This window comes from Syngnathoides biaculeatus, chromosome 8 (genome assembly GCF_019802595.1).
Source record: "Syngnathoides biaculeatus isolate LvHL_M chromosome 8, ASM1980259v1, whole genome shotgun sequence".
Taxonomy (NCBI): Eukaryota; Metazoa; Chordata; class Actinopteri; order Syngnathiformes; family Syngnathidae; genus Syngnathoides; species Syngnathoides biaculeatus.
Genome location: NC_084647.1, coordinates 18,135,147 through 18,148,362, shown reverse-complemented (window position 1 = coordinate 18,148,362; position 13,216 = coordinate 18,135,147). Strand labels below are relative to the sequence as shown.

The following is a 13,216-nucleotide window of genomic DNA, read 5'->3' as shown; positions in this document are numbered from 1 at the left end:
GATCATTGGGTCCTCCTCAGGAGCCAGGGCCTGAGTTGGTGCTCAAAGGGAAGCACCTGCTGCCTGGGCCAGCACCGGCCTGGTCGGACACAGCCCTAAAGGGTTATGCTTGACCCCCTTCCAATTGCCCCCCGGCTCGGCGTCTGTACATCGGCGTTCACCCTGGTGACAAGAGGACAGCTTTGGCAAAGTCCAACACTCACCGAAAATGAATATGACTGTCGGCAATGTAGACTCAACTCTGATACTGGTCATACAGGGAACGAACGGCCAGTATCAGGGGCCCCATCCTCCCACACCACCCACCAAAGGACTGCCCAAGGTACACGATCGAATGGAATCTCATCCACCCGGGGGCCTTGCCACTGAGGAGTTTTTAATCCTCAAACCCAGAGAGGGGGGAACCCACCTCAGAGATTCCAGACTCTTCTTCCTCATAGAAAAGTGTGTCAGTAGAATTGAGATCTTCAAAGGATTCTCCCAACCGGCTTATAAAGTCCCGATTTGAGATCAGCAGTGCCTCATTCCCACGACAGTGTAGACCACAGGTGTCAAAGTCAAGGTCCGGGGGCCAGATTCGGCCCGCCGCGTGATTTTATGTGCCCCGCAAAGGCAAATCACGTGCGTCAGCTTCCATGATTCTGGTGAAAATCTGTACCAAAATTTCCAATTGTCACGTCAATGATATTGTTGAGATATAAGCGTTTTTGTGTTACCAACATGAACAATGGTTGAAAAAACCCTTACCCTTGAGTTCTGATTCAAAAACTAGTTCATAAATTTCACATGTAAATATGATGAGGCAAATAAATATTTTTATGGTTTCAGTCACAAATGACTTTGACACCCCAAGTGTAGTCAGTGCACTGCTTTCTCTCTTCTTTCTCGAGATGTTGCATGGTGGACCAGAATTTTGAACTGGACATCCCTAAGAAGACATTTAGTCAGATTATTTATTATTATACAGAGTAATTTTGAGTACGTTTTATACACAAAAACCTCCCCGTAGTGTTTTCCTATCGCGTTAACCACACATTCAATGGATTAAAAATAACTGCAAATAAAAACTGAAAATATAAAGGCAAAGTGCTAAGATTGTACAACAAAAATAAATGATAAAAAAAAAAATTAGGAGTGCAGTTATACGACATTTGTGTGCAATACAGTACGTTACAGTTCTGATAAATACATGAGCACTAATTTGCAGTTATGGCATCAAACATGCTGGCAAGCTTATGAATCAAAGACAACTATACATAATCTACATGACAGGAAGCCAGCCATGTTACAATTACTGTACTGTACGTGATTACGGAGGCAAATCAGCAAAGAAATGCCTCGGCAGTAAATGAAATACAATATTAGTCCGTTTAAACCTTCCAGACCTAGAATATGGCTAAAAAAAATAAAAATAAAAAATGGAATCAAATGCTGATTTACGATGACTGAAACCATACTGTAGCAGCAAGTAGGAGGCAAAATATTTCACAGTTTGACGAGGAGTGAGGGCGTTTGGGAAAGCCGCTGGATCATTCATTCCATACGCGTGATATGCTGCGATTTAAACTATTGCGTTGTCTTACGGGTAAGGACAAAAAAATGTATTAGTATGAGTACATATTTATTCAAAATCCTTGCTAGCCATCTTAAGAGTATATTCTTTATCCTGACTCGTAAAATTCTGTGACCACGCACTGGTAGCAAGACACCGTAGTCGTTCTACTAGTGTACTGAATTGTCCTGGGAGAGAAAAAGGAGCGTACTAGTACATGGACCTTATGTGAATATCAAAGATTTTGAGTAGTAGGTAGTACTGCTAGTTTCTACTAGTTGCAATCTGGTCTGGTCCCTATCCCCTGCAAATATTTTGAAAAAAATAAAAATCAGTGGATAATTGACAGCCATTACAATTGCCCATCCCACTTTTTTTTTTTTAATCCCACAAAATATTGAAAAAGTGGGGATAAACAACTACTAGGCATTTTCTTCGTCGCTCTTCCCTCCCTCTCTCTCGCAAAAAAAAAAGAAAAAACAAATCGAAAAGGAATCGGGGAAAAAATTCTTGTCAAACCGAGTATGCGGGAGTCCACTATACTAGTCGTGCTCAGATATCACCCATTGCAGTTTTTCCTCACTAGTAATTGAACTGCTAGTATGAAATTTACTAGTACGGCAATTGTTTTACTAGTGCAGTGATTCCCAAACAGTGTGCCGGGGTACATTAGTGTGCCGTGGGAAGTTATCCAAAAAAAAAAAAAATCCTCTTCTATTAGATGGCAGGAAGTACATACAGTAATTATCTATCCATTTTTGGTGACATTTACTTTTGTTGGTGTGCCTTGGCTCTATAAAGGTTGGAAATCACTGTACTAGTGTGCTGAATTATCACAACTAGTGAGGTCAACATTCTTGTACATGGGACCCTGAACTGGCTATTAAGGATATGGAATAAATGTTGAGGGCAAGACAATTGTGCAACATATTAAGGAATAAAACACACACACACACACATTCGCAGATGTAAACGGCAACAGAATCCAACCGGGCCAACGGAGCGTTGAGCATAACACTGCTGGTGAATACTGAGACTGGGGCGTGATTCGTCGCGGAGCCCTGTCTAGGCGAGGCTGCAGCAGCTCAGGTAGCTGATGGTCTTGCCCTCGCCAGGGACCGGGGCAGCGTCATTGTTGTCCAGCTTGTTGTGTTTGGACTCGCGGATGAGCTGGCAGGCCAGGTCCAGGAAGAGCTTCTCCACGTTGTCCGACTCCTTGGCCGAGGTCTCCAGGTACAGCATGCCCTGCGCCTCGGCGAAGTCCTCGGCCCGCTGACGGGCCACCTCCCGCTTCTCGGCCAGGTCGATCTTGTTACCTGAAGTGATCGATGAGTTGCATTTATTCTGCGTCCACGTCGGTATCGCGAATCATCTTTCGCCATTGAAAAGGATGGAAAGAACATTACCGGAATTTCTGGCATACAGAGCGCACCTGGTTACAAGCCTTACCGAGTACATTTGTAAAGGAAATACCATTTGGTACACACATAGGCTGCAGCTGTGTAAAACCCGCAAGTGCCCACATTGAAACACGAGATATTTACGAAGAAAGATGGTACACAGAGAGATTAACGCGAGCGTAACGCTAATGCTAGCGTTAGCGTTAAAACAAAACTTACTGGTAATATCACTAGACATGTCAGTAACACAGCAGCAACACGCTAGCACAGGGCTAACAGGGCCGATAAAAGTCAGTTCCTCAGCACATATATTCCACCGGTCTCATTCTCACCTTTTCTGCATGACTGCCCCCTTGCGGCCGTTAAAAATAATGCGCAAATTAATCGCATCACTCCATAAACCGAGGGGTTCAAAGCGTGAGGAAAAAGTCACGGCTTGCAGGCCGGAACATATGGTAATAAATCAATAAGTAAATAAAGAGTATGGTACACAGAAAGAGTTTAACGCTAGCGCTAGTGCTAGCGCCACACTAAAGCTAGTGTTACACTAACGCTAACAAGGCCGGTTAAAATAAAACTTACCAGTAAATCTGACTGAGACACGCCAGTAACACGCTAGCACAGCTCTAATGCTGGCGCAGCGCTAACGGGGCCGGTAAAAGTCACTTCCTCAGCACATATATTCCACTGGTCTCATTCTTACCTTTTCAGCTGGAGTGGCCCCTTATGGCCGTTGGAAAAAAAAAATGCACAAATTACCCGCATCACCGCGTAAACCGTGAAAAAAGTCGAGGCTTGTGGTCTGTAAATGACGGTAATCTGTTGTGACGTCACCCTCCTCCCCACCAAAAAAAGACACTCATTAATAGAACAGGATAATGAAAACGCTATCGAATAAAAAAAAAATGCCACTTGATCCATCGTTAGGACTTTAAAAATTATGTCTGGAGAAAAAAAAAAAATCCCCCTAAAATATGCTCAGTACCAATCCCAAACTCCAAGTAATTCCAAGAGACCAAAATTGATACGTTTGGATTCAAGAATCAAAACTTTAGTGAATTCACGAATGAACAGCGACCGCTCCGAATGCCAAAGGCCACTCACCGACTAATACGGTCACCACCTGGTTGTTGGCGTACTGCTCGATCTCCCGCAGCCACTCGGGAAGGCACCGGAAGGAGTCCTCGCAGGTGATGTCGTAGGTAAGAATGAGGGCGTTGGCACTGCGGTAATAACTCTGAGTGATGGAGCGGAACCTCTCCTGGCCCGCGGTGTCCCATATCTGCAGCTTCACTTTCTGCCCCTTGATCTCCACCGTCTTAATCATGAAATCCACCCCGATCGTAGCCCCCTGGCCAGGCGGGAAAAGGCCCTGAAAGAAGCCCGGAAAAGTTTCAACAAGTCCTTTTCATTGTGGTATGCGTAGGAATTACTGCTTAAGTACAGTTCAGTTGTATTTTACTTTTACATGTACCGTAATTCCCGGCCTAGAGAGCGCACCTGGTTATAAGCCTCACCCAGTACATTTGTAAAGGAAATACCATTTGGTACATAAATACGCCGCAGCTGTGTAAAAGCCGGACGTGCCCACAATGAAACGCCAGATATTCACAAAGAAAGGCGGTACATAGAGTTTAACACTAGCGCCGCGCCACAGGGCTGGTTAAATAAATCATACCGGTAAAAATCACTGAGACACGGCAGTAACACGCTACCGCAGCGCAAACCGGGCCCGACCGGTAAAAGTCACTTCCTCGGCACATATATTCCACCAGTCTCATTCTTACATTTTCCGCTCGAGTGACCCCTTGCGGCCGTTAGGAAAAAAATGCACAAATTAGCCACATCACCGCATAAATCGCAGGGTTGAAACCGTGTGAAAAAAGTCGCGGCTTATAGGCTGAAAATTATGGTAATATATTAGAATTTAAACTAAAAAAGAAAAAAATAACATGAAAATTTAAAAATACACTCCAACATTTACACAATGAATAATGGCGGGATGAATGACAATTTCTTTATCAAACTCAACACCAACCTGAGTGAAGCGGCGTACGAGGCATGTCTTCCCGACTCCGGCGTTCCCGATAAGAACGATTTTGAACAGGTAGTCATAATCCTCCATGCTCACCTAAAGGAACAAACAAAATACCGTACAATTATCGTAGCAGAATCATGTTGGGATGTTTACAAAAACGTGAAATCAGGAAAATGAAATGAACGCGGTCAAATTTCTGGGCAAAAATGGTAATTCTAACAAAATAAATCATACAAAATTGTGATTTTACATGACGAAAGCTGAATTTCTCTGCAATCACATCGTAATACGATCAGGAAAATACATAACCTAAACAAAATGTTACTGATAAATGTAGAATATCTGAGAATAAATCATAATTTTACAAGACCACTGAGTGTGTAGTTATATGCGTGTAGTACAGAGCTCGTGCACGTGACGTCATCATTTTAACGGCGCCGTATTGCCGGTCAAACAGAGCTGCTCAAAATTGTGGGGGACGTTGAACCGGAGGAGAATATTTACAATACCGGAGACCTGTTGTGCTGTTGGTTGTCACAACAGACGAGACAGATATTCAAAGATATCATTCTATGGAATACCAGCTGAAAAGACCAGAAAATATCGATGGGTTTTGACAATTAAATATGATGGATGGTGCCCAACCAAAATACACACATGCCTGTTTAGCGATCGCTTCATTTCAGGTAGGAATTATTCATCTCAATCTCAAATTACCAAGAAGTATTTATGATGCCAAGTGGGCTCATTTGAGAACAATGCGTATTAAAAAAAAAAAGGAATTTATGGAGGTTAAGTGTGGCCGCAATCGCTTCCGTGTACGTTCCGTGGAGACGACTCCGTCCTCTTTTTTTTTTTTCAATCATAGTTAATGAATGCGCGTTTGTGTGAAACCAGGGGTCATTTATTTAAATATTGGTATTTGTATTGAATACTAGCAGAAAAGATTGATGGATTCCGGCAAAGGTTGACGTGTCGCCGAACACACTTCCGTGGTCACGAGCCGTCAAAACCGTCACTGTGTGGGATTTATTCCTGACGAGAACAGATTCAGCAACCAAGTATTCGTTTGCGTCCAGACTTTTATACGCTTTCAAACTTTTCCGGGTAAAACTCGACGACTTACTCACCAGATCCATGTGTATGCCCAGTTGTCCTAGACAAGCAGAAGCAAATTAACAGTCTGAATTTCTTATCGGCGAAAACATCGATTTCGGCATTAAATACGGGTCCTCTATGCAGAGTTTATCTAATTTTTCCACGTAGCATCGTTTATTTTTACCTTCTAAATGTCTGATGGTATCGGACAAGACTCTCGGCGTCGTGCTACGAGACATATTTCTGTGTCGTCTCCAACCGACTGAGCACTGAGCAATGCTGAGCTTGACCGGCAATATGGCGAGGTAAACAAAAGTCACGTGAATTTATGACGTAGGTGTACGAGCTCTACACTGCCCCCGAGTGGCCCGGGCACACCAGAAGGACAAGAAGAACAACACAATGTGGCAAAAACATTTGGATTCTTTCTATTCTATTTAATTCTGATATTACTCTATACGTTAAAAAATAAACTATGACTTTTTAAAGCAAATTATTATAGACTGCTATTTTAATCAAAAACAATTTTTTTTTTTCATTTTTTGGGGGGCAAGGGTGAGGCTGTAACAGATGAAAGTGATTTCCATTTATTTCAATGGAAAAGATGATTTATGATGAGTGTTCCGAGCTACAAAAACGGTCACCTAACCAATTACACTCGTGTGTTGCATTTCCCAGCTTACAAAAAAATCAGTGATCGTTGTCACCCCCAACACACACTAAAAAAAAGGTTATAGTTTCCTATCAAAGGCACTAGATGGCGACAGAGCACTTCTTTTGTCTAAAGGAAATTCTTCATCTTACTTCAACATAGTTCTTTGGCAACACGCTACAAGATGGTTCCTCAATTTTCTTTAACACACAGCGAACACCAACAGATGCGTGGTTCGCCATGATCAAATTTGCAGATATTTCATAGCAAAATTATCTCCTGTATCACCGATTAGCTTTTTTAGTATTCATGCCACAGCACAAAAAAGAAAAGAAAATATTGCTCTGGTGCCATCTTTGCGCGTTGGAGTGATTGAAGGCGATTCACTAATTGGGGTGCAAAAAGTACTTTGTACACATTGTATTGGGCATCAGGTGTAGCTAACGTTGTATCCTGATGGTGAAACCATAATGAACAGAAACTGTTGTGGGACGGTACGCTGATAAAATAAACCACACAGCCGTACTTTTTACGCGTCATAGTTACCCGGTCGTTGGAGTCGCTATTTTGCCCTTTGCCACACCGAATTCGGACGCTTAGCATCTTTACTGACGTCTCGCCAAGGCGACAGCGAGGATGGCTAACAAGCAGCTAGCCATCATGTGAAGCCATCTTGGCTCCTTCCAAGCCATTTTGGCTCTTTTCCTTTGTAGAAATGAAACCCGGTGGAGGGAAGAAACAAAACAAACAAAACGAGAAAAAAAATAAATAAAACAAACCCGTGACCTACCTCAGTAGAACGAACAGGGGACGTCCCCGCTTTTGACGGCTACTCGCAATGCATCGGTCACCTCATCAAGCGGCTGGCCGGGGAGTAAGGAGCACAACTCCGATGTGTGTTTGTGTGTATCCTCCTTCTTTGGATGGAGGAGGAGGAGGAGGAGGAGGAAGACTGCACTTCAATGACGTCTTCGTCTAACGGAGCACTGCGCTCATCTGCTTCTTCATAGATTAAAAAAAAAAAAAGAAAATCGCTTATTAACAGGAACAGAATTACTCATTATTAAATTATTACACGGTATTACAAAATACTATTATTTATCATTTTGTCATATGAAAACAGTCAGAGAAATTCTAAAAATAATGAGAAACCAACATTTTAATCCAAATTAAATTTTATTGATCAATGAGAATAAAAACATTGTTTTTTAAGAACTTCAATTGTTTGAAAATCCCGTTTTCTTAAAAAATGTATACTGATTTTTAGAATAAATATGAGTGAATTATTGTAAGCAAAATAAACATTAAAACTCTTCAATTTAAAATGATATTCTTTAAAAATATAGAATTAAATTCTTTTGTTTCTTTAAAAACAAATACCTGCTATTGGCTGGCAACGAGTTTAGAGTGTACTGCTGGGATAGGCTGCAGCACTGCCGCGACCCTTGTGAGGATAAGTGGCTAAGAAAATAGGCAGATGGATAGATTTAAAAAAAGGGCCGCGGGATTTATTTAATTGCCTTAATAAAACAACAAAAAATGTTGCAGGATTAATTGATTAAAAAAATAAAAATAAACAAAAGGCGCCTCGGTGAAAGTATGAACTGTTGTCTTTACCCGCCTTGTTTTCAGCCGGACTTCCTGGCATCGCCGCGTCAACTTCCTCCAGAAAGCGGAAGCTGAATGGACGACGTTCGCTAATCTCGGAGGTCAGGACATATCAGGAGTACGCGTTTTGGGGACTCGTGGGCCATGGGCTTCATTCCGGACGAGGCCAAGGGGCTCCCTCCGCCCGGCATCGTAAACCGAAACTCCTTGTGGCTCGCCGGTGTGGGCTGGTGCACCGCCATGCTCCAGAACGCCATCAACCACCGGCCGCCGCTCAAATCAGGTTAGCAACATTAGCATCCTATCTGGTTTGTGTCTGTTGACATTTGACATGCACGCGCTTGAATCAATGGAGACGTTCATGTATGGAAGTACGTTTTATTTACATCGTTCTCTGGGAAGATAAGAACGATTTTAACAAAACTCCCCATCAAATAAATGTATCCTGTCATTTTACGACGCAAATGACCTTATGTTACGTTTTATGAAATCAAGTAGCTTACTCCCGAATTACCTGCCAAAACGTGATTTACAAGTTTAAATGTATCACATAAACACAAACTATTTCAAAACATCGTTTCCATTCAAATGATTTACTACAATCAAAACTTTTCAACTTTTTGAATATATGAGGTAGTTGGATATTTATTTCATATTCACTTATTTTCATCAACATTTTAAATGTGTGTAAAACATTTTCTTGTTTACAGCGGAATAAAATGCATTTTAATGTCAACTGTGTTTTGTCAGGAGCTCATCGACAGGTCCTGATGGCGACGATCGGCTGGTTCATCGGCTACCACCTGACTAAATATGAGAATTACGTGAACGCCAAACTGGACCGAGACATGAACGAGTACATGAAACAGCACCCGGAAGACTTCGCACCGAAGGGTGAGTTAATTTTGCCGTTTGAAAAAAACACAAATAAAAGAACACTAAAGTAAGACAGGTGGAATTGTGTTTCAACTGGTTAAGCATTGGCCTCACAGTTCTGAGGTCCCGGGTTCAATCCCAGACCTGGCTGTGTGGAGTTTGCATGTTTCCTGCCACATTCCAAAAAACATGCAACGTTGATTGGACACTCTAAATTGCCCCTGGGTATGATTGTGTGACTTTGTCCCAATGTCCCCTGCGATTGGCTGGCAACCAGTTCAAGGTGTACATCGCCTCCTGCCTGTTGACAGCTGGGATAGGCTCCAGAACTCCCCGCGACCATTGTGAGGATAAGTGGCAAAGAAAATGGATGGATAAAGTAAGACAAGATGGGCTTCCATTAGACTTAAAAGTGTGGGAGCCATTATTTGGACTGCTGTACTATACATCATGTTTCCTTGTGGGTTTATTTTTAAAGGGTTCTTTATATACTCAGTTAAAAATAATAATGATATAAAAGGACAAAACTAGTTACACTTAATGTGAATGTATTATTTGTCTATTTAGTCTTTTAATTAGATTAAATGATTCATTTATGAGCACCTATTTTTTTTTTTTTTTTAAACTGTGTTTTGTATTAGGTGGCATGCAAGTAATGACCGTATTATTATTTTTCCCCCACTAGAAAAGAAGACCTTTGCTGAGATTGTGGAGCCTTTCATTCCTGTGCGCTGAGCCGTCATAATACATTGTCCAGTATTCCCCTGTATATAATTGACTCAAAATAAATCCAACATAATCCTAAACTGTAGTCTGTTTTATCATCTTATCCAAATACACAAAATAAGTGCTCAAGTTTTTTTTTTATGTACTTGACTCTTGCTATTATATCGTATGTATGAATGATTTTACTTTTACTCTATTGAGACTCACCAAAGACAAATAGGTGGCTTTTTGAAAATGTGGTGGAAATGCAGACAGTTTTGGAGACTGCTATTTTAGATGAAAATATGACCAACAATAATGAGCAGTAGGCAGTTTGAGCAGTGTGTTCTGTTCCTTTACTCATCCAGACAATTCCTGGAAGTCCACACCTATTGGGAGTAGAATGATATTCAAAACAATACAAGGGGAAATTTGACTTTTTGTGGACCTCACCGACGTAAGCACCAACAGGTCAGAATGAGCACTTCTGTGCTTCGGGTTCACATTAGTTCTACCTTACATTTCGGGGTCATTGACTAAACCCAAACATTTCCCCTCTGTGGTCAATGGTCAAAAGTTGCATTTGATTGCTGGCATCAACCCAGTCCAATGTGAAGTTTTCTGATAATCATAGAACATGTTCCTGTTGTTGTGTGTGTGTGTATTCACATATGTTCATTCTTCAATATTCCATCAACAACAACAAAACCAGGCCAGACCAGACCAATAAGTTCACAACCCTCGGTACGTCTGGATTCACATGTTAATTGGAGATGCCGACAATGTCCAGGTACTTCTGCGTCAGCCTGTGGCTCCTGCACGTGAGCTGGCTGACGACGGCGAAGAGTCCGCTCAGGTGGAAGCGGAGGAGGCTCTCGGGCTCCAGCTCCGGCTGCGCCACGCTCGCCAGGACCTTGGACGTACTCTTGTCCTCGAGGTGCGCCAGGCCGCTCTCCACCGCGTTTCTCACCGACTTGAGCATCAGGTAGTCGCCGTACAGATCCCGGCAAGGCTCCTCGCGGTCCTCCTCGCCTGGGACGTCTCGCAGGAGGCTGGGCAGGAGGACCGTCTGCTCCATGTGACTCACCGCCGAGCTGTAGCCCCTCAAGGCCAGCAGCAGGTTGCTACGGTTGAACTCCATCGACTGCATGACTTCCCTCCTCAAAGAGACCGCATTTCCCGGACCCGTCCGGATTTATACGACCGCTACAGTTACGTAAGCACATCATGCCACTCGTCTGGCAACGGCTTGGGTGCTACTTGGTGTCAATGCTTATCTTTTGTTGGATTTGAACTATTACAGTACGGCAACGTGCACGAGGGGGGCTTAAATAAACAAGGGGAGAAAGTACTGCAATAAGGAATGTTACGTAATGAAGCAAAACCATCAGACACTGGAACAGCAAAACTTCAACGCACTGGTGCTGTACGTAGCGACCCTCATGAAAAAGTCACTAGAATATGAAGGATGTCAGCACTAGTATTTGAATACATACAATTTTTTCTACATTGGAGAATCCTGTACATCCAGCCATTTTCTTTGCTGCTCATCCTCACAAGGGTCGCAAGGAGTGCTGGAGCCTATCCCAGCTGTCAACGGGCAGGAGGCGGGGTACACCCTGAACTGGTTGCCAGCCAATCGCAGGGCGCATGGAGACAAGCAGACGTCACTAACAATCACAATTTAGAGTGGCCAATTATTGTTGCGTGTTTTTTTTTTTTGGGATGCCCGGAGAAAAGCCACGCAGGCACGGGGAGATCATGCAAACTCCACACAGGCGGGTCCGGCATGGAACCCGGGACCTCAGAACTGTGAGGCCAACGCTTTCGCCAACTGGGCCACCGTGCCACCCAAGGGTGTTGAAACAATTAAGTGAAATATTCTGAACATTATTTGACGCAAAAAGAATGTCACAGTACAAGAGGAAATTTTGACTACTTAAAACAAAAAGCAAGCCTCAAATCTTCCTGCCAATAAAATAACCAAAGTACAGTTTGATGGATGTTATATAATATTTTAGTCAGTACAAGTTGACATTTTTAATTACTATTACAATAGCTTTTCAAATGTGTTTACTAAAACTTTTTCCCATTTTTAGGAAAACGTTTAAGTAAAACTTTGGTGTTAGACAAGCAAAATGATCTTACCCAGATAAAATGGTTTAAAAAATATATATATATAAAATGAGAAATTTATTTAATTTAAGCAACAGTTCTAGCCAACACAACAGGAAAGTGTGACTTGGCAAGATTTCCTAAAACTTCCCACAGGAAAAGTCACCGGAATCTGATAGATATCAATATACAAATCAATAGCTTCATAGCATCATTTCCAGTCATTTTGATTACTTTTAGAATATCAATTTCAGATATTGATGCATTTATCAAAAATGTTTTTTTTCTGTATTTTGAAAATGTTCAAATAAAAGAGAGCAAACTATGCTATAAGGCTAAGTTAGCTAAAGAAATGTTGCTGCAATGTACAAACGTAGACCGTAAGCTTAAATAAAAAAGAAAAATCAAATGAAATGAGGTCTGAAAATAGAAGAGGGGAAAAAAGATTCTACTAAGCAAAATTTGGTAAAGCAAGTAAACAAAGCCAGCACCCAAAAAAATGTAAATGGACTATGCTGGATGCTGTGTAATCACAATTAATACAAATACAAATGTTTCTACACTGCAACAGCTGGTCATTGAAAAACAAAAACTAATGACATTTGTAATATTTTAAAATGCTTGGAGCAAGAAATTCTTACAGGAAACCTACTTGACAAAGTACAAGCATAATATTTTGCCTTGATTTGGATATTCATTAAAAAAAAAAAAAGGGTAATAAACTGGAGAACACAGTATGTTACTTAATTCAAGCAAAGTTATCGTCGCACCAAAAAGAACGAGCGAGTGGATCATTAATGCCGGCTCTGCTGTAAGAAGGCATCATGTGTCAAAATCAGCTGAGTGAAGCTATTATTTGCTCCAAAGTCAAGGTAACCTGGGTTTATTGCGTTTGCTTGTTTGCCTGATTGATTTTGCGCGCCAGCGTGTGGAAACTGCTGGCCGTCGAGTCGCTTTCGACCGTGTAGACGTCGCCCGTCTGCCTTGTCCGCTGTTTCCCAAGCTTTATTGAGCCTGTTCTGATGCACGTGCACGCAGTTTCGTGTCGATTGGTGAAACTGGCGTCGGGGGCTGACTTTTTTTTTTTCCTTTTCAAGTTTTTCCAGTCGTTTTTTTGGCCCTTTGAAGAAACACTCGGCAAACGTCTCAAGTGTGTAGCGCAACGTATTAAG

The 13,216-nt window shown here is 42.0% G+C and overlaps 3 protein-coding genes across 4 annotated transcripts; 1 reads left to right on the top strand and 2 right to left on the bottom strand.

The window, feature by feature from the left end:
• Positions 1-2,256: 2,256 nt before the first annotated feature.
• On the bottom strand, positions 2,257-7,736 carry rab30 (RAB30, member RAS oncogene family). Of its 2 annotated transcripts, none has more exons than XM_061826892.1 (4): positions 7,531-7,736; positions 4,991-5,083; positions 4,057-4,324; positions 2,257-2,868 (listed from the first exon to the last, which is right to left on the bottom strand). In XM_061826892.1, the coding sequence occupies exons 2-4, from the start codon at positions 5,075-5,077 to the stop codon at positions 2,618-2,620; spliced, it is 606 nt and encodes a 201-aa protein (XP_061682876.1). In that variant the 5' UTR covers positions 5,078-5,083; positions 7,531-7,736; the 3' UTR covers positions 2,257-2,617. The 2 variants fall into 2 exon arrangements, with proteins under 2 accessions (XP_061682876.1, XP_061682875.1); XM_061826891.1 differs by lacking the exon at positions 7,531-7,736 and adding an exon at positions 7,287-7,449.
• Positions 7,737-8,372: 636 nt separating this feature from the next.
• On the top strand, positions 8,373-10,017 carry ndufc2 (NADH:ubiquinone oxidoreductase subunit C2). Its single transcript, XM_061826893.1, has 3 exons — positions 8,373-8,631; positions 9,099-9,242; positions 9,910-10,017. Exons 1-3 carry the CDS (start codon positions 8,493-8,495, stop codon positions 9,957-9,959), a joined length of 333 nt encoding a protein of 110 aa, XP_061682877.1. The 5' UTR covers positions 8,373-8,492; the 3' UTR covers positions 9,960-10,017.
• A 272-nt stretch (positions 10,018-10,289) lies between these two features.
• Positions 10,290-11,093, bottom strand: thrsp (thyroid hormone responsive). Its single transcript, XM_061826706.1, has one exon. The coding sequence runs from the start codon at positions 11,077-11,079 to the stop codon at positions 10,693-10,695; it is 387 nt and encodes a 128-aa protein (XP_061682690.1). The 5' UTR covers positions 11,080-11,093; the 3' UTR covers positions 10,290-10,692.
• Positions 11,094-13,216: the final 2,123 nt, after the last annotated feature.